We start from the raw sequence: 27,168 nt of genomic DNA on the forward strand, positions 1-27,168 counted from the left end.
GGAGTACTCTAGAAACTCAAGTACAATATGAGCCAAGCGTCCTAAGGAATAGGAGAGTCTACTTTAAGCTCTCTTCTCAAAATTCATAAAATCTCTTTCCAATAAGGGAGCTGGGCATAAAAGGGTGATAAGGAATGCTGGAACAGGTCCTAATATTGGCAAGCTAAAGGGAGAGTTTCAAGACATTTCTTAGATTTCCTTTTGATATGGTCAATGTGAAATCTAGAGGTCCCCAGACTTGTAGCCTGGAGGGATTTGGTGATGCCCAGTTTATTTAGTTTGGAGGTAGAAACACCAAGTTTTGACCTTGTCAACATGAGAGTTCCTGAGGGAAAGTCTTACTTCACTGATCTCACCACTGAGTGGTAAGGGCTAGGTAATGGAGGTCAAGTGACTTGTTCAGCATCACACAGCTGGGAAGTGTCTGAGACCAGATTTGAACCTAGAACCTCCTGTCTCTAGGTCTGGCTCTCAATCTACTGAGCTACCTAGCTGCCTTGTGGATTTCTCTTTCTTCCAGTTTATTAATACTTAAAGTTTCTCACAGAGTTCCCCTGTGTTGAAGAAATTGCCAGCTGTGGAAATCAATTCTTCTTCCAGAACACTCCCAGGTATTGGGAGGTGCTAGTCAAAAGAGGAGAGGAAAAGGAAGGTGAAAAAGAAAACTCTTCCCACCCAAAGGAGATATATTTATGATTAGGAAGGACCTAGATGGATTGGTGATGGAAAAAGCTCACTAAGGGACAACCCAGGGTCATTTAATCACAAACCCCTTTGAGACTATAGGAAACCAAGTTTATTTAGCTTATGAAGGTTAATGAAACTGATAGATAAGCTCCATAGGGTCCCCGTTTCTAAAAAGCTCAATCTCCACCCACTTTTCTATGCTTCCCTCATGAGAGCATTCTTCTGGTCTTCTCAAGCTCTCCTTATCAGCTCCCTGATCTTTCTAGACTGCCCCCCCCCAAAAAAAAAGAAACTGACTACCTTGCTAAACTAAATATCCCAGATTGTCTCTATAAGACTGAGGAGACAGAACTCACAGGTGGACTGAGTCCTTCTCCAAGCCTGGGGTTGGCTTCCTGGGAAAACTCAAAGTCCCAGGTGTAAAACCCTTTGGTTTACTTTAGCCAAACTGTCACAGCAAAATTCTTCACCGTCAGATTGTTTGCAGCACTTCAGGGAAATACAGATCTCCTCCCAGGTATTCCTCCAGACCCAAGAACCTCCTAGTTTTCCCAAAATACTAGTTAGTTCCCAGGAGTTGATGAAGCAGCTGTTCTCCTTTCCAGCTCAAAGAGAAGGCAGTTCATGAGTGAGCGTTTTTTTTTCTCAGTTAAACTCCCCAAACCCCCTTCTGCAGAGCTCCTCCTTCTAGAATCTTTCCCCAGGTTTGTGACTAAATTCTCCTCTCTCCCTTCTTAGAGACAACCTGTGCATTTTTTCCTATCCCTTATCCTTAAAAAGGCTCACTTTAAGATGGAGAAAGTCAATGAAACCTTAGATTCCTAAGGATATGGGCTGAAACGTCTCACAAACGCTGCCAAGTAGCTATAAACAATCAAAAGAATAGAAACAATAAAATGAGACTACCTTTCAGGTAAGGTATATTACTTGCTTAGAATTCTAATTATAAGAAAATTCCTTACATCAATCTTCAGGCATAATCTAGGTCCTTGATTAAGGTCTCTGGCCAGCAACCTATAGATGGTTGTTTCCCAGTTACATAGGATGAGGTTCAAACAATACTCAATTTCCACAGTCTTCTTTATAGTCTGCACAGAAAAGAGCAAAATTTGACTGAAAGTTGCCCTGAGGTATTTAACATATTATCTTCCCATTTACATTGCTGTTTGCTCCTCCCCCTCCCACACACACACAGTGGGCAGAATGAATCATGGGCAAAGCCAAGCAGACTAAAGTAGACCACGGGTAAAGTGACATCATTCTTTGGAAACAAAAGGGCAACATTTGCCCAAACAAATGACCCCTTCCTTAGTCTAACATGCCTTAATCAAGGCATTCCTAAAAACCCCATCTCACCTTTTTACTCAACATCTCTTTACATTTTGCTCACCTTGTCTCTTTTCCTTTATTTACCATACTGGTTAGCTGTCTCTTGCCATTTTGTTACCATATTCCTTTATAATAAAGCTTGTTTCTTCACAATGGAGTCTGTCTGAGCTATCAATCAATTCTTTGGATGAAACTCCAAGATTTCAATCAGCCTTGTCTACATCACTATGCCCTTTCTCAGGACCAATGTTATGTTACGGCATACCATGGAAGAACACACAAGATACCTCACAGAACATCCTCCATCTTGAGGAACTTGCCATTTGTAGAGGTCAATTCTTTCCTCCTAAGTATGGTGAAGTTCCAGTTGCTAGAGGAAAGAAAAAAGCAGGCAAAAGGTTTCTTCTCCTCAAAAAGGTGAAAGTCTGTGCCAAAAATGATAGTCCCTGTATGGACCTCTGAAATGATGCGGGTGAAGTTTGTTAGTGTTGGTCTTGAAAGAATTCAGCTTCAGACCTTTTCCATAGGAATAAAACAGGACTCTGTTGTGTCTGGGGGCAACATACCCAGTGGGCTCTTCCTCTACAGAATAGACGTGTGCTTTTCTCCTTCCTGGGAGTGTGCCCCCTTCCCTCAGAGAGAAGGCATATTATATACAGCTGTAAGGCTAATTGATCTCTGGGCAGTTTCCCTAATCAAAACAAATGACACTCACCTGGATCCTCAGGCATTGACCATCCCATGGGACTGCCTTCCCATATGAACAGCAGAAGATAAGGAGAAAAAATATAGGCTTCCTCTTTCCAGCGGGGCAGGGGATTTTTAAAGACTATGCCTTCCTATTTCATGTAGGCTAGAGGTATGACTGGTATATCAGGTTTAGAGTCAGTAAGGCCTGAGTTCAAGTTTAACTTCAGATACTTACTAGCCATAGAACTCTGGGCAAGTCATTTTAACCATTTGCCTGAGTTTCCTCATCTATAAAATGAGTTGGAGGAGGAAATGATAAACCACTTCAGTATCTTTGCCAAATAAATCCTGAATGGGGTTACAAAGAGACAAGACTGAAACAAGTGAACAATAAAAAAAGATTAGAAAGAGAAAGGGGATGAAAGATGCAATTATCTTTTGAAAGAGGGGATGAGATAGGGGCCTGGCCTCATCAAAGAGAAGGGTAAAGAAGAAATAGCTAGATGTGGGAAGGAGGGTGATGTCAGAAGGACGTGAGAATGAGGTCCCAAATGCCAATAATGCACTCCTCCCTCATCCTCCAATTCACAGAATCCATCTCTTCCTTCAAACTGAAACCGTGCCACATAGCTGCCCCTTCTAGTATGACCTTCATCATGAAACCTTTCTTGATTCTTTCAACTGCTATTGCCCTCCCCGACAAACTATATCCCAATGAACTACTACATCATTCTCTTTACATTTGTTCTGTATGTATTTATATAAGTCCGTCTGGTCTCACTCAATTAGAATATCAGCTCCTTATGAGTAGGAATCATTTCATAGATAATATTGGTATGCCCAGCAACTAGAATAGTGACCAACATATAGTAGTCACTTCAAAGATGCTTGTTGATTGATTGATTTACCTGACTGAAAAAGGGAAAAGGTGATGACAAGGAATAGAATCAATTTTTGTTTGAAAAGAGAAGAGGAAATTTTTAAAAATCCATTGGGATGAATAAGATAGAGCAGTGGTGTCAAATGCAAATAGAAACAGAGGCCACTAAACTGTACACAGGGATCCCCAGGGGCACATGTCAATTTACAAAGCCATATATTGACACTGTTTGTGTTTTATTGTATTTTTTACTTATTTTGCTAAATATTTCACAATTCTATTTTTCTGAATATTTATTATGCATTGTGTGGATCCAAATGAAACAGGAGATGTAATCATGATGCTAAGGATACTTACTGACCAAGAATCCCTCAATTAGGGAAGGGGTGGGGTGGTGTTGAGGAGAGCAGAATTACTGAGCAGCAGTCGGAACCCAGTGGTGGTGGTATACCATAAATATGTATCAGGGGATATAAGTTCATCAATGTATCATTTTTGTAATTATTCTCAAATGGTTTCTTGTCTTATATCCCTAGTGAAAATGTAAGATGAGAACTGACTGGATTGCCGACTGTTAGTTTTTCACAGTCTCCCTGCATCTCCTGCAAATTCCCTGTTCCTATAGGGCCTATTTTGATGCTCAGAAAAATGGAGATCCCTGAAACATTTTGATAAATTTTAAAAAGTTGATTACTTTTAATATTACTTTAAAAATTTTTAGTTCCAAATTCTTTACCTCCTTCTAGTTCCTCCCCCACCCATTGAGAAGGCAAGCAATATGATTTCAAATATACATGTGAAATCTTGCAAAACATATTTCCATATTAGCAATGAACATTTTTATTAAGCTCTTAAAAAACGACTAACACTCCCTGCCCACTGGGGCATTTGATTTGGGATGCTGAAAACCAGTCCTTAAGATACTGGCATATTCCACAGACTCATGAGGGATCTGCATAGTCTTAGAGTTGTAGCCCTTCAGTATGTTGGTGTGCATTGATTCTCTGGGGCCAATATAGTTCAGTGAGGCATAGTGAATATCTCTAGGATCCTCTCCATTGTCCATCTCCATGCTGGGATCCTAGTGGAGGAAGAATAACTAGAAATTAGAGATTGAGGATGGGGGAATTGCCATCGCCAGCTTTGGTACCCACATTAGAAGGCTTTGAAATGCTACAATATCAAAAGGCAACATGCCTAGGAAGCATCTTCTAGAATGCATGGATTCACATATATGTGGACCTAGAAGTTTCCATAGAGATTGTCTAAAACAGGAATCTGTGGATCCCTTGAATAAGATAAAAGTGACATCTTTATTTGCACTAACCACTAACTGAAATTTAGTATTTCCTATAATTAAAAATATAGACAAGAAACACCAGTCAGAAGAGAAGGGATCCTTTGGTTTCCCCAGATTTCTGAAAGGGTGCATGGCACAAAAAAAGGTTAAGAATTACTGACCAACAGCAACATTTTCATTTAAGAGTTTAGGAAACTGGACCTGAACGAAAAGAAGTAATCTGCTAAGATCGCAAGTGAAGTCATTGCAAAGCTGCTTCCAGGTCTCTATCTAGAAGCTACAGGTAGGGAGAGTTAGTCATCTGTAGGTAGATACCAGAAGAATCTAGATTCCCAGACACTCTCTTGCTTCCCTAGGGTTCATGGTGCATGGTAATTAGCAAAATATTGAAGGATGGCCAGTGTCTTGAATGAGCATGTGCTTTGATCATGGTTTAAAGAGCTGGATCTAGAAGGAAATCTCACAATGGAATCCAAAGACAGCTAGCTAGCACAGTGGAATTAGAGTCAAGAAGACCTGAGTTCAAATCTAGCCTCAGACATTTACTAACTGTGACTCTGAATAAGTCAATTAAGCCTCGGTTTCCTCATAAGTAAAAATGGAAATAATAGCAATACCTACTTTCCAGAGCGATTATGAGGATCATATGAGATAATATTTATAAATTTCTATAACTATAACTTATTAATCTTTTAATTTAATTTAATTTTTTAGTATCTGATGAATTTAAAATAGCACTAGTCATAGATCAAAGCTATATTAAGGAATCAAAAATGAATTGTTGTATCTGTTGTGTACATCTTTTCCCTGTTCAGAAGACAGATCACTACACCACAAAGTAGTCCTCTACCCATCTTCTGTTCAGGGCAAGGTATCAAGTAGCCTCAAAAGTTTTGATCAATTCTGTCACTTCACTTTTATAGACCAGTGGAGAGAGGGTGCCTCAGAGTCTTAGAGACTCATCATCTTCCAGACATCCCCTAATGCTCAGCACTCCATCAGAAACCAATCCTTATCCTCCCAACAAGGGACCAATGGGTACACCACACTCTCCATGGGGAGATTCCCATCGCATGCATTCTCCAAAATCTAGTGCCCTGTGAGCTCATTAGGATAATTGGAGAGCTCAACATTTGCACATGGAACTCCACTGGGGATCAACTTTCCTTAGACTGATAACTCACATTTCAATAACACTTTAAGGTTTAAAAGGTATATTCCTGAGAACAACTACATGAGACAGGTAGTATAATTATACTAGTTTTAAAGATGATGAATTTGAAGCTCCAAAAGGTAATATAATTCCAATGGGGTTGAACAACTAAGAACTTGAACTCTCAGCACTCTTACTTTCCCTTCCAGTTCTCTTTCTACTAGGCAATCCTGAACTCAAGCGCCTAAGGCTTTTTTGAAAATGAAAATTCTTTGTTCATTGATGATTAGTTCCAAATCCTCTATTTAACAGTATTTTCTGACTTGGGCGTTACTTATCTGACATTCTTGGAATAGAGGAGAACTCTAGAGTAGCTATTGCCTGAGTCTCGCAGTGAACTAAGCCTTCTTGAAAGTCTTCCTCTGCTGCCCCCTAGTGGTATGGCGGCAATTCTCACCAGGGCTATGCCAGTGGAGATCAAGCTCAGACCACTTCTTCCAAATCAGGAAAACCTTGAGCATGGGTCTGAAAACAAGCCAAGTACCAGCTTAAATCTGCAGAGGCTTTTGACCAGCAAATTATCTACTAGGCAATGAATTCTTTGGCTGTGGATAATAATAATGATGACACTAATATTTATATAATGCTTTAAGGTTTGCAAAGCACTTTACATATTTTATCTCATTTAATTCTGACCACAACCTATGATGCAGGTGCCAATTACAGATGAGGAAATTGACTTAAATGGGTTTTGACTAGCTAGTGTCTGAGGCAGAGGATCAAACTCAGGACCTTCCTAACTACAAGTTCTGTGATTTTTATACCACACCACCTAGTTGCTTCTAGGAGACCCATGAAACAAATTTACACACACACACACACACACACACACACACACACACACACACACACACACACACATTGAGGAATACAATGGAAAGAGTATTCATATTTGGAGCACTGAATTTGGAGTCATATAAGTCTGAGTTCAGATGCTAGCTCTGTCACATACTACCTGTGTGACCTTGGACAAGTCACTTAATTAAGCATCAGTTCCCAATTTGTAAAATGAAAGGGTTAAACTAAAATGACCTCTAAAGTATCTTCCAGCTCTAGAACTTTGATCTTATGGATAATTGGAACTTTTTCCCTGTGTGTCCACTTTTCAAGGGTACATGGGCATAATATTTTCACTTCCCTAATTCCAATATTTTATAGGTATTTCTGTGGGCTGTCCCATCACTGATCTCCATTATTTTTTTGCCTCTTGTACCTTTCTCCTTCTGTTTTCTTCTCAGAGGTTGTCTGTAAAGTTCAATCAATGCAGTTAACGATTTTCTATGCCCATTGTAATTGCAATATGAGAGTCCAGCCCTTTTCCTGGGGATGACTTTCCGCCATGAACATATGCCATTTTTTCTAAGAACCACTGCATCCCCATCTGCCACTTTCTGCCTCTCTGCCTCTCCGAACCTCTAAGAGATTATTCTCCTTCCCAATCAGATTGCACCCAACTAGAGGAAACTCTTCTACATCTCTCCTTTCTCCCCCTTCCTCCCACCCTTTATAGGACTATCCAATGAAATGGCTGACCATCCCCTAATTTGTGCCTTTCTATGTGTTTTTTTTTTCTTTCTTTCTTATACCTCTCCCCCCCACTCACCCCTAACACTTTCCAACTTTTTCTTGCACATTAGATACTTCATTTTGGTTCTGTGTACAAGATAACTAATGCATAAACACTGAAACTGTAGTTTCTCATTTGCAACATAAGCTTGATTCCTGGGACATAAATATTACTTTTTACTATTTGGGGAAATCTTTTAGATGATTTTTTAAAATGATAACTCTATCTCCTTTAGTTGGTAGATCTATCTCCAACTGGATCCTTTGAACTAAGAAGGGAAGACTTTACTTAGAGATTAAAGAATGAGGAAGATGATTTTTTAGTAAATAGATTGAGTTTTGTTTTTAACTATGGACAGAGGCTGTGGTAGTCAAAAGAGGACAATATTGGGAGTTAGAAAATAGGGACTAATAAAGTCTTCATCCTGCCACTAACCTTTTATGAGATTTTAATTAAATCTATTCACATCTCTGAGCCTTAAGTTCTTCCCCCCCCCTTTTTTAAACCCTTACTTTTCATCTTAGAATCAATAGTATGTGTTGGTTCTAAGGCAGAAGAATGGTAAGGACTAGGCAATGGGAGTTAAGTGACTTGCCCAGGGTCACACAGCTAGGAAGTGTCTGAGGTCAAATTTGAACCCAGGATCTCTCATCTCTAGGCCTGGCTCTCAATCCACTGAATTACCCAGCTGCCCCTTCCCCCCTTAGGTTCTTCCTTCTAAAATGAATGCATTGAACTACATAAATCTCTCTGTTCCCTTCTATTTCTAAATCCTAAAATCCTAACATCTTCTCTGAGAAGTGGTTATGATAAACCCCATCCTGCCCAAAGAACATGGCTATAAGGTCAGTCAGATGATATAACACACCAGTGAAGTGAAGGAAGCCCTGAACAGTGTGAGAAATTGAGGGGATTAGTGAAGTTAGTGGTTAATTGTGGCAATTGAGTACAGTTTGAATCAGGGCATTGTGGGCTCCGACTTAATTTACAAAAGCGCCGAATGGATTAAACTCCACCTCTTTGATCTTGTCATTGTCAATTGGACCAATGTAAAAACCCATGTCATGATACGTATACCTTCCTAAGACCCTCAATAAATACCAGGGGACAAGTGCGGACTCCTTCCCTTCGCCCTTCGATGCCTTTCTCAAACTCCTCTCTTACTGACTCCTCTCTTGCTCTCTCTTACCAGCTCTCTCACCAGGCCCTTCGTCCTTCACTGCCTCTCCTCTTGCCACTCTTGCTTCTCTGTATCTCTTTCCTAGCAACCCCAGTACCTCCTATTATGATAGGAGGCACCAAGGAGTTGACTCCCACCTTTCTTAGCGACCCTGTCGCCCCAGTGCCTCGGTACCAGGGAGTGGTGACTCCCCTCACTTCTCTAGCACCACAGTCGCCCCCAAAGCTTCCCATTGTTGTTCAGACTATTGTCTATAGGAGTATCAAGGGGTTGATACTCCCCACCTGTCCTCTTGTTCCTCTTGCTTCCTCGGAGTTCGAGTTACTCCCCATGAGTTTCTACTTCTGTCTTTGAGTCATTATTATTATCCCATTTCCTCAGCCCCCTCTTTCCACCTCAGGTTATTCCCACAAATAGATGTTATAGGACTCATATGGGGGGTCTTTATATCTCCCATCTGGGTCTCTATAGAACCTAATCCTGTGTGGCTAGAAAACTGGACCACCTATACCTGCCATTGAGAGACTCTCAACTAAGGGCTTAGGTTACACTGATCAGATCCAAAGAGTGATGTCAAGAGTTTTCTCATAATTGTACATCTCAAGCAATCCATATATCTTATCTGAAAACTGGCCCCCTACTGATCAATTATTGTTTCCACATTCCTTTGATTGTTTACTGATACTTGGGAGAAATAGAGCACTTCCTGAATTTACTCTCCCACATCTAACTTGGAAAGTCCCTTATCTTTCATCCAATTAGAAATCAGATGAATTAATGTATTGTTTCCTTTTAATTAATTGATCTTATCTGATTAATTGTTTTTAATGTATAAAAGTCTGTCTCCCCTTGTGTTCAGGGTCCAGCCTTAAGCTGAGGAGAGGACTTGGTTTTGATTTATTGGTAATTGGAATACACTACTTAATAAATCAACAGGATCAGAAGATAGAACCTTTGTTTGCTCAGTCATTTCATCTTTTACTCATTATGAGAGGTGGCCATGTTTAAAAGCTGTACTTACCCTAGGTTTCTGCATGTTGTACTCAGAGTTATCACACATGTATTGGAAGTTGTCACCTGCAAAAACATACACTTTTAGCAGCCTGATTCCTTACGGGGAGATATTTTACCCCTTCCCAACCCTTACCCAGGTCTGCTTTTCTCATCTTGAGGCAATATGCCATAGACAATGGTTTAGCACAGTACCTGGCACATCATAGGTGCTCAATAAATGTTTATTAATTGATAGATTTATGTTTTCAATGGTAGGTGGTACAGTGGATAGAGAGTCAAACCTAGAGCCAGGAAAACATAAGTCAAAATCTGGCCTCAAACACTGCCTTTGTAACATTGGGTGACTATGTCTCAAACTCCTTACCTATAAAATGGGGATGATAAGAGCACCCGTTTCTTAGGGTTGTTGTGCAGATTAAATGAGATATTTTTATTTTATTTTATTTTTATGAGATATTTTTTAAGAAGTTAGCACAATATCTGGCCCACAGATAAACACTTATTTCCTTCTTTTGCTCTTCATTATTGACTCCAATCCATTCAAAACTTTACTTTTATTTGTTTCATTCTCTGAAATGATTAAGTACAAGAGGACTGAAGAAGACCCAATTGGGTTAGGTTATATGGGTAGCTAGACAGTACAGTGGATAGAGGGCCAGACTCAGAGTCAAGAAGACTTATTTTGAGTTAAAATTTGGCCTCAGACACTCAGTAGCTATGTGATCCCAGGGGAGTCATTTAACTGTTTTCTTTAGTTTCCCCATCTGTAAAATGAGCTGGAGAATAAAATGGCAAACCATTGCAGTATTTTTGCCAAGAAAATTCCAAATGATGTCACAAAAAGTCGGATACAACTATCAACAACAAATACCTGCCTCTTACCACTCTTCTAAAACAGAAGATAAGGGTTTAAATTTTGTTTAAGATATATCTATGAACACCCGTGTCTAAAAGTCCTGTGCTTCCAAGCCCTGAAGAAGTTACAAGGATGAATGAGATGCAGATTCCTGAACCCCAGGAAGCTCACAGTCTACCAAGGGGACAAATAAGCTCTAACCATAATATAAAGTAGAATGAAATGTGCCATAAGGGAGAGAAATATAAGGTGACTGGCAGAGGGATGGTCCAGAGGCTCTACAGGACCCACCCTGGGTCATCATTCCCCAGCCCCTGAGACTGAAATGCTAGAAAGATGTAGCATCAGAGCAGTGAGAGGCAGGTCATCATTTTATCTCTCTTACCTTTCCTGACTTTCTGGTGGAGTTTCTTGATATACACAATTCCTATAATGAGGACTCCCAATAAAAGCAGGAAGGGAAGGGCCATACCCAAAATGATGAATTTCTCTTTTTCTGAAAGACTTATGGAAAAAGAGGTATGTTAGATATGAAGAAGAAAAAAAAGGAGAGGGGGACAGTGGGGATGGGGGGGTGAGAGGGGGAGAGAGATGGGGAAAGGGAGGGAGAGAGAGAGTGAGAGCAAGAGAGAGAGAGAGAGAGAGAGAGAGAGAGAGAGAGAGAGAGAGAGAGAGAGAGAGAGAGAGAGAAAGATGATGGAAGGTTTAAATTTTGTTTAAGATATATCTATGAACACCCGTGTCTAAAAGTCCTGTGCTGCCAAGCCCTGAAGAAGTTACAAGGATGAATAAGATGCAGATTCCTGAACCCCAGGAAGCTCACAGTCTACCAAGGGGACAAATAAGCTCTAACCATAATATAAAGTAGAATGAAATGTGCCATAAGGGAGAGAAATATAAGGTGACTGGCAGAGGGATGGTCCAGAGGCTCTACAGGACCCACCCTGGGTCATCATTCCCATACTGGGATCAGTATTTGGTCCATTGTCTTCCTCTCCTCCCCAACTCTTGCCTTTTATACTAGATTTCAACATTTATGTTGATGTTTTCTCAACTCTAACTTCTTAGTTCTTCCACTATACTTCATCCACACACTGTGATGGGTACATACTGGATCCCATTACTCACATGCCACATGATCGTGGGAGGGAGGGAGGGGGAGAGAAATTATGTTCCATCTCATACACAAAAATGGGTGAATTTTGACTTTAAGAGCCTCCAATCATCCATTTGTGATTTTCCTTTCAACAAGTACCCATAGATCTCAAATTCCCCCTCTTTGCCTTGGCTTCCAAAAGCTCTTGATTTTGGTTCTAACTCCTAGTTCAAAGAAGTGTTTCTTATTCTAGACTTTTTCCAGTATCCTTCTATCACCAAAATTTAACTGTCCTGTTATAAAATCAATAGGTTTAGAGGTGGAAGGGACCTTTTATGTCTTCATTATAGAACCCAGAGATTGAGATTTCTAGTTCACCTGCCACCTTCCGCTAACTTTATTCCCTGCAAATTCGCTCTACTTTTTTTTATCTTTGTAAATTGCTACCTGACTTAGAAGTAAATGGCTTTGACTCCTGACATCTTTCCTCAGTCCCTTAACTCTTCCCCTCCCATTCCAACTCTGACCTCCCCTTATCACTTCACCTTTGGAATTCTGTTCCATAATGAATAAACTTTCATTCTAGTCATGGCTACTCCTAATGATACAGTATATGTGGCCATCTTCTCCAGCACCTTTTCCTGCCACCCTCCCCCTTACTAATCACACTCACCTTTTGAGGTGAGTCATTCTTGTTAATCTTCAGTCACTTCCAGATTCTCCTTTTGACATCATTACTTAACAAATTCCTTTCCTTTGAAGTTCACTGTATTAAAATTTTTCTCCCAATACTGATCACTGTGACTGTTGTCTACCAACCCCTTGGTAATTCTCTCTCTTTTCTTGAGGGGATCAGTATTTGGTCCATTGTCTTCCTCTCCTCCCCAACTCTTGCCTTTTATACTAGATTTCAACATTTATGTTGATGCTTTCTCAACTCTAACTTCTTAGTTCTTCCACTATACTTCATCCACACACTGTGATGGGTACATACTGGATCCCATTACTCACAAGTATTCCACTTCCTCAAAACTTAACAAAAAAAAAAAGAGAAAAAGAAATCTTTGATATCCAATTCTGACATCACTTCTCTTATTTCAAAATTTCAGCCTAGCTGACCTGGGTTGACTCCACTGTGACTTCATCTCATGAATCCTTTGCCTCACATTGTTCAATTCTTTCTACATCTCAACCCTAGGTTACTTCCACTTTTCACCTTTTCCATACCTATTCCCATGCCAATGAAAAGAACTATAAGAAGTCACAAAACTCAATTCATTTGCTACATTACAAATTTATTTTATTTAACCTCATCTGGGTCCTCAATGAAACAAGGCAGTATTTTCATTCCTCTTCCTACAGTAGCTACTACAAGTCTCTTCTCTCTCCTGAATCCTCCCACAGTGCCATATCCACTTCATTTTTAATTAAGGCTTTAGTCTCTTACTTTAATGAAAAAGCAGGGATCATATTCCAAAAGCTCCCTTTATTTACCCTCTCCTCTCAAATTTCCTTGACATAATCATTCAGGCTTTCCTCTTCCAATTTCTTGGTGAATTTTTGATGCTAAGGACAACCCTTCTACTTGTGCTCTTGACCTGTTTGTTCCCATCATCTCCAGAGGATTGTTCTCTTAATCTCTCTCTCTTTTTTCCCTAACCTTCAGCTTCTTCCTACCAGTTACTTCCCTACTGTCTTCAGGCTTATCCAAGTTCCTCCACTTTTAAAAATCCTTTTTTAGAACTTGCCATTGGAGGCAGAGTCAAGATGGCAGCGCAGAGGCAGCAAAAGTTCAGACCTCTAAAACCCTTCCTTACCAATTACAAACTAAATACTCCTAGGGAACTGAAAATCAAACCTAACAAGACAGAGCCAAGGAACCCTCTTGCTGGTCTCAACTTAAAAGGTACACCCTCAAAAACCAGAATTTGAGAACACTCAAGTTTAAGGGGAAGGAAGAAGGAAAGTCCCAGAACCCCTCACCCACCTAGAGTACTAAGACTCCAGCAGCAGCTTGAACCTCTGGGTGGGCAAAGGCGATGGTCTTGAGGGAGTACCTTGTGGGCAAAGCTGTGCCAGGCTCAGAGCATCTAACACAGACAGTGGGGAAGCAGTTACAGAAGAAAGGCAGAGCAGGCAGCATAGTTGAAGCAGTGGAGACACTCCATATTGTCCCCCCCCCCCATTCCCACGGTTTTGGCATTAGGGCACATCCAGCAACCCAGCTGGACTTAATCCAATCAAAGTATCCAGAGGGCAGAGAAGCTCAAGCTCCAAAATCCCTCCCCCACAGACTGCTGGACTTAATCCCATCAAAGCCTCCAGAGGGCAGGGAAGCTCAAGCTCCAACACCCCTCCTCCACAGGTTACACTGAGAGATTTACTGACAAAGCTTCAAGGGTGGAAGCAGAAAGAAAAGTCCAAAACCACAAAAAATGAGAGGAGAAAGAGCTCAGGCAACTGCAGAGAGTAAAGAAGGGGTAAATATGAAAAAACAACAGAAAAAGAAAAAAGAAACCAAAATCGACAGCTTCTATACAGGCAATGAATAAAGAGCAAACAGAACAGAGAAGGATGAGGGAACACCAAGAAAAAAACAGAAACCCCAGTGAATTGGATACAGGCTCTGGAAGAACTCAAAATACAATTCAAAACATAATTAAGAGAGGCCAAAGACAACTGGGAAAAGAACTTAAAAACTAAGATAAGTCATCTGGAAACAGAGGCACTTGAACTAAAACAAGAAAATAGTGTCTTGAAAGCCAAAATCAACCAGCTTAAAAATGAGACAAAGGAGATGAAAAATGAGGCAAAGAAGATAAAAGATGACCTCCAAAGAAAATCAGAGCAGAAGGAGAAGGATGACCAAAAAGCCAGGGATTAAATCCAGTCTTTAAGAACAAGAATACAACTAGAAATAAGCGACTTCACATGGCAGCAGAACACTACAAAACAAAAACAAAAGAATGAAAAAAATTGAGGAAAATGTGAAGCACCTAATTCACAAAACAGAAGATTTAGAAAATTGTTCCAGGAGAGAAAACTTAAGAATCATTGGTCTAGGACTTCTGGGTAAACATGGCTGCAATCTAGATGCGAATTGCTTCCTTTCCCCCAGCACCCAACAAAATAGACTACCTGAAAAGAGCATAAAAATCATCTTTGGAAGAATGGAGGGACTCTAAAGTAGGGTGTGGCAATGAAGGTACTTGGGGTTTGAGCATTTCCACAGTATAAGAAGGAGAAAAAGCTCACACCCAAACATGATCTGAACTACCCTCCCCCACCTCACCTACAGAACCAGAGTAGGGAACAGCACGCTCACCGGAGGCAGCGAGTGAGTGAGGAATGTCTCTGTAGTGACTGGGGGGGGCGCCCCAGGGTCCTTGGGATCTAACTAGGACTGCCAGGGAACTACCCCTCAGAATAGTTTCATAAGAGACTCCTGTGCACTGGATAGCTCACAGACTGCAGGGACTCTTGCAAACTGTGAACACCAGGGAGACTCTAGAGACTGCCTGAGGCAAAAGCTCTGCTCCTTGCTGTAGTGAGGGGGGGGAGCACGCCAGGGTCCTTGGGAACTGACAATGTCTACCAGGGAACTACCCCTCAGAGTGGTTTCACAGGAGACTCCTGCGCATGGGGGAGAAGAGACCACAGACCATGAGGGTGGGCACACTAACAAACTGTGGAGGCTGTTGCGGAAGAACCAGCCTGAGGCAAAAGCACCACCACTTAAATCCACAGAAAACCCACCTATCTCACTCAGACCTCTGACTAAAAAGGAAAGGGAAAACAACCAAAGGGATGGCTCAGTGCCCAAGATCAACCCACCAAGAAGAAAGGGAAAAAAGTGACTATTGAAAACTATTACGGAGGGAAAACCCAGGCTACAGAGAAAAAAGAGGATGAAATTCAAACAAAATCAAAACCCTCCCCCAAAAATGGAAATTGTCCACAAGTTCTGGAAGATCTCAAAATGGAGCTTATCCAAAAGATGGAAACCTTCTGGCAAGAAAAATGGGGAAAAATTAAGAAAGAGATCAACAGTCTGATGGACAAGAACTCCCAATTGGAGAAACAGCTGGAAACCTCTAACAGCAGGGTAGACCAAACTGAAAAGCAAAACCAGTTCCTAACGACCAGAATTAAGCAACTGGAAAACAATGATCTTGAAAAACAGCAAGAATTAATAAAGCAAAGTCAAAAAATTAATGAATTAGAAGAAAACATAAAATACCTCACTGACAAGGTGACAGACCAGGAAAACAGAGGAAGGAGAGACAATCTGAAAATCATTGGTCTACCAGAAAAAACAGAGATTAACAAAAATATCGATGCCATACTAAAAGAAATCGAAGAAAATTGCCCTGATGTTCTCAAACAAGGGGGCAAAATAGAAATTGAAAGGGTTCATAGAACACCCTCTATACTAAATCCCCAAAAGACAACCCCCCCGGAATATAATTGTCAAATTCAAGAGCTCCCAACCTAAGGAGAAAATCTTACAAGAAGCTAAAAAGAGAAACTTCAGATACAGAGGAGCACCAATAAGGATTACACAAGAACTAGCACCGGCCATGCTAAAAGACCGCAAAGCCTGGAACACAATATTGAGAAAGGCAAGAATCAGCTACCCATCAAAACTGACTATATACTTCCAGGGGAAAGTATGGGAATTCAACAAAATACAAGATTTCCAAGTATTTGTAAAGAAAAGACTAGAACTCAGTGGAAATGTTGACATCCAAACACAAAGAGCAAGAGAAACACAAAAAGGTAAATATGAAAGAAAAGGAAAAGGAGAAAAATGGTTTTTTTTCTTTCTTTTATTCAAACTCTCTTCTATAAGGGCTACAATTAGATCAAATTATATATATTAACATATGGGGGAAATGCTATGTGTAACTCTCAAAAATTGTATGCATTAATAGAGTAATCAGAAGAATCACATAGGGAAAGATTGGGGCATTAACATGATTTGGAGGAAAAAAACAAAAAGAAAGAAAAAGGGAGGGGGGAATCAATGATGGTACTAAGATATACTTGAAGAAATAGAAATAAATTAAATAGAATAATCTTTGTCACACAAAGATATACACGGGAAGGGGAGGGGATGAATTCTCTTATAAGAAGGAGAGGAAAAGAGTGCTAATTGGTATTACTTAAACCTTACTCTCAGTAAAATCAACTCTGAGAGGGAAGAGCATCTAGATCCTTTGGGATCTTGAATTCCCTTATCCAACAGGGTAAGGGAGAAGGGAAAATTAAGGAGGATGGGGGGGGAGTATAAAAAACAAGGGAAGGAGAGGGGGGAGGGGAAGGGAACAAAAATGGAGGGGCCAGAAAGGGAAGCATAATCAGGGAGGTGACTAGGGGGATGGATTTAAAGTAAACCCCTGGTGTAAAGGGTTATAGCAAAAGAAGAAAGGTTAGAATTAGGGGAGGATATCAAAATGGTGGGGAATTCACAAATGACAATCATAACTTTGAACATGAATGGGATGAACTCACCCATAAAACATATACAAATAGCAGAATGGATTAGAATCCAAAACCCTACCATATGTTGTCTTCAAGAAACACACATGAGGCAGGTAGATACTCACAAGTTCAGAATTAAAGATTGGAGTAAGACCCATTGAGCCTCAACTGACAGAAAGAAGGCAGGAGTTGCAATCATGATATCTGACAAAGCCAAAGCAAAAATAGACCTGATTAAAAGGGATAGGGAAGGTAAATGCATCCTGATAAAGGGAGTATAGACAATGAGGAAATATCACTAATCAACATGTATGCACCAAATGGTATAGCACCCAAATTTCTAATGGAGAAACTAGGAGAATTGAAGGAGGAAAAACTATACTTTTTTATTGTGGGAGTGGGAGATCTGAACCAACCACTATCAAATTTAGATAAATCAATTCAAAAAATAAACAAAAAAGAGGTAAAAGATGTAAATGAAATCTTAGAAAAATTAGAGTTAATAGATATATAGAGAAAAATAAATAGGGACAAAAAGGAATACACCTTCTTTTCAGCAGCACATGGCACATTCACAAAGATTGACCATACACTAGGTCATAACAACATGGCATACAAATGTAGAAAAGCAGAAATAATTAATGCAACTGTTTCAGATCATAAGGCAATAAAAATAATGATCAGTAAGGGTACATGGAGAACAAAATCAAAAATTAATTGGAAATTAAATAATATGATTCTCCAAAATTGGTTAGTCAGAGAACAAATCATAGAAACAATAATTTCTTTAAAGTAAATGACAATGGTGAGACATCCTTTTAAACCTTATGGGATGCAGCCAATGCAGCACTCAGAGGAAAATTCATAACCCTGAGTGCATATAATTACAAAATTAGGGAGGGCATAGATCAATGAATTGGACATGCAAATCAAAAAAACTTGAAAGCAAACAAATTAAAAAATCCCAGAAGAAAATCAAATTAGAAATCCTAAAAATTAAGGGTGAAATTAATAAAATTGAAAGTGATAGAACTATTGAACTAATAAATAAGACAAGAAGCTGGTACTTTGAAAAAACAAACAAAATAGACAAAGTACTGGTCAATCTAATTTTAAAAAAGGAGAGAAGAAAAGCAAATTAACAGTATCATAGATGAAAAGGGGGACCTAACCTCCAATGAAGAGGAAATTAAGGCAATCATTAAAAACTTCTTTGCCCAATTATATGGCAATAAATATGCCAATGTAGGTGATATGGATGAATATTTACAAAAATATAAATTGCCTAGACTAACAGAAGAAGAAATAGAATTCTTAAATAATCCCATATCAGAAAAAGAAATCCAACAGGATTTCATCAACATCAAAGAACTCCCTATGAAAAAGTCTCCAGGGCCTGATGGATTCACAAGTTAATTCTATCAAACATTTAAAGAACAGCTAATCCCAATACTATACAAACTATTTGATATAATAAACAAAGAGGGAGTTCTACCAAATTCCTTTTATGACACAAACATAGTACTGATTCCAAAGCCAGGCAGGTCAAAAACGGAGAAAGAAAACTACAGACCAATATCCCTAATGAACATAGATGCAAAAATCTTAAACAGGATACTAGCAAAAAGACTCCAGCAAGTGATCAGTAAGGTCATTCACTATGATCAAGTAGGATTTATATCAGGAATGCAGAGCTGGTTCAATATTAGGAAAACCATCCACATAATTGACCATATCAACAAGCAAACCAACAAAAATCACATGATTATCTCAATAGAGGCAGAAAAAGCCTTTGATAAAATACAACACCCATTCCTATTAAAAACACTAGAAAGCATAGGAATAGAAGGGTCGTTCCTAAAAATAATAAACAGTATATATCTAAAACCATCAACTAACATCATCTGCAATGGGGATAAACTAGATGCATTCCCAATAAGATCAGGAGTGAAACAAGGATGCCCATTATCACCTCTATTACTTAACATAGTACTAGAAATACTAGCAGTAGCAATTAGAGAAGAAAAAGAAATTGAAGGCTTTAAAAAAGGCAATAAGGAGACCAAGCTATCACTCTTTGTGGATGATATGATAGTGTACTTAAAGAATCCTAGAGAATCAGCTAAAAAGCTAGTCAAAATAATCAACAACTTTAGCAAAGTTACAGGATACAAAATAAACCCACATAAGTCATCAGCATTTCTAGATATTTCCAACACATCTCAGCAGCAAGAATTAGAAAGAGAAATCCCATTCAAAATCACCTTCAACAAAATAAAATACTTAGGAATCTATATCCCAAGACAAACACAGGAACTATATGAACACAACTACAAAACACTCTCCACAACTAAAACTAGACTTGAGCAATTGGAAAAACATTAACTGCTCATGGGTAGGACAAGCCAATATAATAAAAATGATCATCCTACCCAAACTTATCTATTTAGTGCCATACCCATTGAACTTCCAAAAAATTTTTTTACTGAATTAGAAAAAAACATAACAAAGTTCATTTGGAAGAACAAAGGATCAAGGATATCCAGGGAAATGACAAAAAAAAATACAAAGGAAGGGGGCCTTGAAGTCCCAGATCTTAAACTATATTATAAAGCAGTGGTCATCAAAACAATTTGGTACTGGCTAAGAGACAGAAAGGAGGATCAGTGGAATAGACTTGGGGTAAGTAACCTCAGCAAGATAGTCTATGACAAACCCAAAGACCCCAGCTTTTGGGACAAAAATCCACTATTTGATAAAAACTGCTGGGAAAATTGGAAGACAGCATGGGAGAGATTAGGTTTGGATCAACATCTCACACCCTAAACCAAGATAAACTCAGAATGGGTGAATGACTTGCATATAAAGAAGGAAACTATAAGCAAATTAGGTGAACACAGAATAGTATACATGTCAGATCTTTGGGAAAGGAAAGACTTTAAAACCAAGCAAGAGCTAGAAAAAAATCACAAAATGTAAAATCAATAATTTTGATTACATCAAATTAAAAAGTTTTTGTACAAACAAAACCAATGCAACCATAATGAGGAGGGAAGCAACAAATTGGGAAACAATCTTCATAACAAAAACCTCTGAAAATGTCTAATTACTCAAATTTATAAAGAACTAAACCAATTGTACAAAAAATCAAGCCATTCTCCAATTGATAAAAGGGCATGTGACATAAATAGGCAATTTTCAATCAAAGAAATCAAAACTATTAATAAGCACATGAAAAAGTTTTCTAAATCTCTTATAATCAGAGAGATGCAAATCAAAACAACTCTGAGGTATCACCTAGGAGATTGGCTAACATGACAGCAATGGAAAGTAATGAACGCTGGGGGGAATGTGGCAAAGTAGGGACATTAATTCATTGCTGGTGGAGTTGTGAATTGATCCAACCATTCTGGAGGGCAATTTGGAATTATGCCCAAAGGCACTAAAAGACTCTCTGCCCTCTGATCCAGTCATAGCACTGCTGGGTTTGTACCCCAAAAAGATAATAAGGAAAAAGACTGTGGTGGCTAAAAATTAGAAAATGAAGGGATGCCCTTCAACTGGGGAATGACTGAACAAATTGTGGTACCTGCTGGTGATAGAATACTATTGTGTTCAAAGGAATGATAAAGTGGAGGAATTCCATGGAGACTGGAACGACCTCCAGGAAGTGATGCAGAGCAAAAGAGCAGAACCAGGAGTACATTGTACACAGAGACCGATACACTGTGGTACAATCAAATGTAATGGACTTCTCTACTAGCAGCAATGCAGTGATCCTGAACAACTTGGAGGGATATATGAGAAAGAACAGTATCCACATTCAGAGGAAAAACTGTGGGAGTAGAAACACAGAAGAAAAACAACTGCTTTAATATATGGGTCGAGGGGATATGATTGGGGATGTAGACTCTAAATGAACATCCTAATGCAAACACCAAGAACATGGAAATAGGTTCTGATCAAGGACACATGTAATACCCAATGAAATTGTGCATTGGCTAGGTGATGGGTGGGGGGAGAGGAGGGAGGGAAATAATATGATTCTTGTAACCAAGGAATAATGTTCTAAATTGACTAAATAAATTAATTTTTTAAGAAAGAACTTGCCATCTTTTCAATCTATCATCTTATAACTCTTCTCTCTTCCTCTGTCAAATTCCCAGAGAATGCTATCCGTATTTATTGCCTCCTCTTCCTCTCCTTTTCTCTAATCCCTGTATGATCTGGCTTCTAACTTTATCAGAAGCTTCTGTTTCTAAAACTGATCTCTAAAGTTACAAATGACCTCTCTCTTTTTTTAAACCCTTACCTTTTGTCTTACTTTGTGTTGGTTCTAAGGCAGAAGAGCAATAAGGGCTAGGCAATTGGGCTTAAATGACTTGCCCGAGATCAGACAACTAGGAAGTAACTCAGGACAGATTTGAACCAGGGACCTCCCATCTCTTGGCCTGACTTTCAATCCTTTGAACCACCAACCTGCCCCATAATGATCTCTTAATTGCCAGCTGATGATATTTTCAGAGGCCTCTCCTTTTTAATTGGTCTGTTATATTTGACCCTATTGACTTCTTCCCCCTTTCTGAGTTTTTGTGAAACTACTATCTCCCAGTTCTTCTTCTACCTTCTGTCTGTTTCTCTCTCCAGACTCCTTTGCTGGCTTATTATCTGTACCATGTCCCCAAACTATGAGGACATTCCAAGGTTCTGTCCTGGACCTTCTTTGTTAGGACATCAACTTCCATAGAATCAAGTGTCATCTCTATGCAGATGACTCAGATTTCCGTATTCAGCCCATCTCTTCCCTGAACTCCAGACTTGAATCATTGACACAAATACAGGTTAAGAACCCCAAATTTAACTGTCTCATTTGACTGTTAAGAAGATAGACTCTCAGAATGAGGCAAATGTTACAGGGCTTTGGGCTGCTGTTGGTAATCAATGGAGAGAATTTGGGAACAATTTCTCAAGGGTGGCTGTGGATTAGATCTCCCCACTTGGTTCTATGGAGCCAAGGATTTACAGATGGACAGGGCTTTAAAGGTCATCAATTCCAACCCCCAACCCCTTTTTTAGAAGACTAAATTGGAAGTCACTGAGGTGACTTGCTCAAGGTCACATAGGCAATGTGAAACAGAGAAGAGATTCTAACCTAGGTAGGTCCTATGCCAGGTGTCATGGAATTGGTAGATGCTGAAGTTTTCTAGCCCAGGTGGCAATGAGCCAGGAAGCCAAGGGGAAACCCCAAGGCACTGAATGCCAGATAGGCACACTATAGAGTCTAATTCTAAAGGGAAAATTTGAAATAGAGAAGAAAATGCCTTTAGAAACTTTAGGTCACCATATATTTTCCACACTACAACATTTTAAAGGGATTTCTTTCCTACAGGAACCAAACTTCAGGCTGGAAATCTGCAGAACTCCTCTGCTTGGCTGGGAGGGGCACTTCTTTGCTCTTCTTTGCAAACTGGTGACCCCCCACCCCAGCTGACCCCAGTTTGTCTTCAATCTCATTATTAAACAGGTGTGATATGCAGAAGATTAGGGACTGAGCAGAGGGAAAATAGAGAGAACTGTTTGCTCTGAAAGTAATATGAATTCAGGAAATGTAAATGTGGTAGAAATATTAAATATAATTTCCCCTGGCTTACCTGGGATTCCCTGGATCTCTTTTCTTCCTATGGAGAAGAGAGATGGTCAATAAGACTGAGAATGGGCCAGTGAACAAAAGGGTTTAGATAAATTCAGGTTGGGGAAACACATGGAACACTTGGCAGGGGACTTATGGGTCCCAGGAGATTTCTGGAAAGTGGTTGTACCTGTAGGTGGTCACAGTAGTCTGATGGACCTTAGAAGTATTTGAAACGCCTTTGGTGGTACTCTGTACTACAAAGACAATGAGAGAAACATGAAGAAGAGACACTCACCTCTCAACCTTCCATCTACCCTTTATCAGACCTATTGGCACATAGATACAGGGTTCTTTTAAAAAACACAATACACAACAGAAATGCATTGTATGATATTTCATATTATATTGTATCTTATATAATTCCTTATGTATTTTCTAGTATTTTATTATTTTGTTCTTCTTGTCCTCATACTCTGCTATCCTAAAGCCCATTGGTGGTTTGACCAATCACAGGTGATACTCTTCCTATCCTCAGCAGGTAGCTGAAGCTGATAGGTGTGTCCCCATTGCTCCCTAGAAAGAGGGGTCAGAGGATACAATGAAGCAAATGTGTGTGTATGTGGTTTGAAAATAATGTGCTAACTTCTCCTTCAACCTGAAGAGTTTTGCCCTCATCTTAGAGCTGGCAGAGGACATAACCTTGACCCACTAGCTCATTCTTTTTATATATATTTTTTTCTTTTCTTAAACCCTTACCTTCTGTCTTAGAATCAATACTTTGTATTGGTTTGCAAGGCAGAAGAGTGGCAAGGGCTAGGCAATGGGGGTTAAGTGACTTGCCCAGGGTCACACAGCTGGGAAGTGTCTGAGGTCAGATTTGAACCTAGGACCTCCCATCTGTGGGTCTGACTCTCAATCTACTGAGCTACCCAGGTGCCCCCCAGCTCCCTCTTTTTCAAAAAGGGCCTGGAGCCAGGAGAGCAAGCAGTATGAAGGAGCTGCTGCCATGATGAACAGATAGGAAATCTTTAGTGATCAAAACTCCAGAGCCAATACAATGTGGGCAGATTAATCACAAACTGTATGGGGACAAATCTTTTGTGAATCAGTTCCTCAATTTAATTTCCTCTCTCTCTCTCTCTCTCTCTCTCTCTCTCTCTCTCTCTCTCTCTCTCTCTCTCTCTCTCTCTCTCTCTCTCTCTCTGTTTTCTTGAGTCTTGGGAGGAATTCATTCTTGCTTTTTAAAATGTTTGTTTAAACTTTATGTTTAAAAAAATTTCCTCCCTTTTAGTTAGTAAATGCAATACAGTTCTCACAGATTTGCTGAGTCACATTTGCTAACACAGGAATACAAGAGAGAGAGAATGTGTGTGTATGTCCCAGTGATCCCCATAGAAATTCATTTTTCAGAGAATTGTAGAGGTGATACCTCCAGGATAGGCATCCTAATTCTTTCTAGTCACAGAATGTGGAGAGCAAGGGAAATCGAGGGGCATAGGATAGAGTTTAGCACAATAAAGGACTAGAAATCTGTCCCAAAGAAATTGATCCCCCCCCCCCCCCCGCCCAATTGCTTTTAGAAGGTGATGACTAAAATCAAGAAAACATCTAATGCCCAGTGGACTTACGCGTCGGCTATGGGGGGTGGGGGGGGGGAGGAAAAGAAAATGATCTATGTCTTTAACGAATAATGCTTGGAAATGATCAAATAAAATATATTAAAAAAAAAAGAAACAAAAAAAAGGTGATGACTAATAGTTTTCTGAATTTTTTTTGGATTGAGATGAAACGGACCTACCTGGAGTCACTTCTAGGTGAATTTTCTTGAGGACAGTGGCAGCATTTTGCTCTATGACCACACACAAGTAATGTCCTGAGTCCTTTACCCTAAGCCCTGACATTATGATGATGATTTTGCCAGACTTAGGTTCATCAAGCATGTTAAAGAAGAATTTGCCTTCTTTAGTGAAAACTGAGTTTTTTCTTATGGACACATATTTGTTACAATCCTTTCCATTCTCTTGAAGTTTACACCACACGTTGAACTCCCTCTTAAGGTTCCAGGGCCGATATGAGCAGTTTACATTCAATGTCTGCCCCTCCTCTTTTGTGTACTCCTCAATAGTTTCTGCTTTCTTGGAACCTGGAGAGCACAGTTTCAGATTAGTAGGAATTTTGTTAATGGCTCAAGATCCTTTCCCTGGCTTGACTTGAGGATAAAGGGTTCGAGGAAACCTGGTCTTCTCAGAAGGTTTCCCTCACCCACACTCCAAACGCTCCAAAGAATGAAGTCCAGGGTCCTCAGAGAGCTTCTCTCTTTGCCCCACACCAGTCTACACAGTCCCCTGATTTTACTCTCTTCTCATTCCCTCTTCCTCCTTCTCCATGCCTCTCCTCCTCACCTGAGATCTCCAGAAACAGCAGAAACAGCAGCAGTGGGGCTTCTCTTACCATCTTGGACCAGTTTGGGCTCTTAGGGGATGACAAGATCTCACCTCACCTCCTCAGTTTGGAACTTGGGGAGGTGGTGCGGTGGGTAGGATCCTGAGTCTTCTCTTATTCTTTCTGAGTCTCTGAGAAGGAAGAACTAAGGTAATGGGCAAAGATAGTCTTTATGTATAGAGGAAGTAGAGGGAGTAGAAGAATACAGAGCTATAAGGGAAGAAGAGCTCCTACTGGACAATCTTCATTTGTCTGGTTTCTGCGCCTGAGGCTTGACCAATGTTGCTCTATTTCGCTAGCCTGAGACTTTAAAGGATGTGGTTGATACTTAACATATTCTTTTCTACTGACTTTTTCTTCTCACTCTCTACTGTTTCTGATATGGATGTGGAAACACTCAGAGAGCCTGGAGTGGGGGGGGGGGGGGGTGGGAGATCTTGTGCTAGAGCTTGGTTTGGAGCTCAGGTACGACTCAGGCACCTGATATTAAAGTTACCCCTCTTTGGTTCAATGGCAGCTAGTGAAGAGATAGATGAAAAGGAGGTCAAAAATTACATCTTGGTCAGTAATTTCAAAACCCATTTCCTCTAAGCTCTGAGGTTCCCTCTGAGGAGGGAAGAGGGGTGGGAAAAATCATGAATCATGTAACAATGAAAAAATATTCTAAATAATTAACAATTTTTAAATTTTTAAAAAGAAATATTTGTCCCTAATTTCTGTGACTTATCATTTTTTTTTTGCTTATTTTTGCTGAAGTATCATTTGATACTGGGAAATATATTTGTTAACATTCACATTCAGAAACTACGGTAAGGCTTTTGGCACTTTTTTCCAAGTTTTTTTTTTCTCTTTTAAAGCTTTATTGTATTTTTTGTTCAAAAATACTTTTCCAAATGGAATGTTGTTTGTTTATGTGCCTTTGCACTAACTGTCTCTCTGCTTCTGTCCTGCCCTACCTCTTGCCAATGCCAGGTATGTAGTTCTGGGATTCCTTTAAGGAACAGTGCCAGCGTCACCTACTACATGAAGTCCTTCCTGATTTGTCCCTCTCCCCAGCTGTTTTTGCCTTCCTCTACTCTTGAATTGCTTTCTATTTATTTTGTATATATTTATAATACACAAATTATCTCCCCTGATAGAATTTAAGCTCCTTGAGGACAAGAAATATTTTCTTTTTTTACCTTTGTATTTCTAGTGCCCAAAACAGTGCTTGCCATTCAAGTTTTTTCGTATTTTCATTTTTGTTAGATTAATGTATCTCAGAGAGAGGAACATTAAAGCCTTCTACAATTATTGATGTGCTTTTAAAAATTCAGCTAATTTGCATTCATGAATTTAAATATGATGCCATTTGGTGAATATATATTTAGTATCATTAATGGTTCATTATCTATAGTAACTTTAAGTTTAGTGTAATTTCCATGATTGTCTCTCTTAACATTGTCAATTTTTTTTATTTTTTTCTGATATCATGATCAAAAGCCTGTTTTTTCAAAATAATCTGAAGTAAATTTTGTTCTAACATCTATTTGCATTTTTTGTGAGTTTTTACTTTTAGAAGTGCAACAAATTGTTTCATTTCCTCATCTATCCTTCTACTCACTTTCATTTGATTTGATTGTTTAACCTGCATTTACTGTTAGATTCATGTTTTCAACCATTCATTTCTTTTTATAGTGATTTTTACCCATTTAGTATTTTTAAATCAGCATTTTGTCCCTGCATTTTTTTTTTTCATTTACACTGCTTTATTGTTAGAGCAATTGGATGGCACAATAGATAGAGCACCAGACCTGGA

General features: G+C 39.4%; 1 protein-coding gene across 1 annotated transcript; it reads right to left on the bottom strand.

Moving 5' to 3' along the window:
• Window positions 1-4,402: 4,402 nt before the first annotated feature.
• Window positions 4,403-25,604, bottom strand: LOC103096565 (triggering receptor expressed on myeloid cells 1-like). The gene is made up of 7 exons (XM_007483851.3): window positions 25,331-25,604; window positions 24,727-25,071; window positions 23,116-23,182; window positions 22,948-22,974; window positions 11,102-11,220; window positions 9,868-9,923; window positions 4,403-4,667 (listed from the first exon to the last, which is right to left on the bottom strand). Exons 1-7 carry the CDS (start codon window positions 25,380-25,382, stop codon window positions 4,449-4,451), a joined length of 885 nt encoding a protein of 294 aa, XP_007483913.1. The 5' UTR covers window positions 25,383-25,604; the 3' UTR covers window positions 4,403-4,448.
• Between the last annotated feature and the right edge of the window lie 1,564 nt (window positions 25,605-27,168).

The sequence above is a fragment of the Monodelphis domestica genome, chromosome 2 (assembly GCF_027887165.1).
Source record: "Monodelphis domestica isolate mMonDom1 chromosome 2, mMonDom1.pri, whole genome shotgun sequence".
NCBI classification, from domain to species: domain Eukaryota; kingdom Metazoa; phylum Chordata; class Mammalia; order Didelphimorphia; family Didelphidae; genus Monodelphis; species Monodelphis domestica.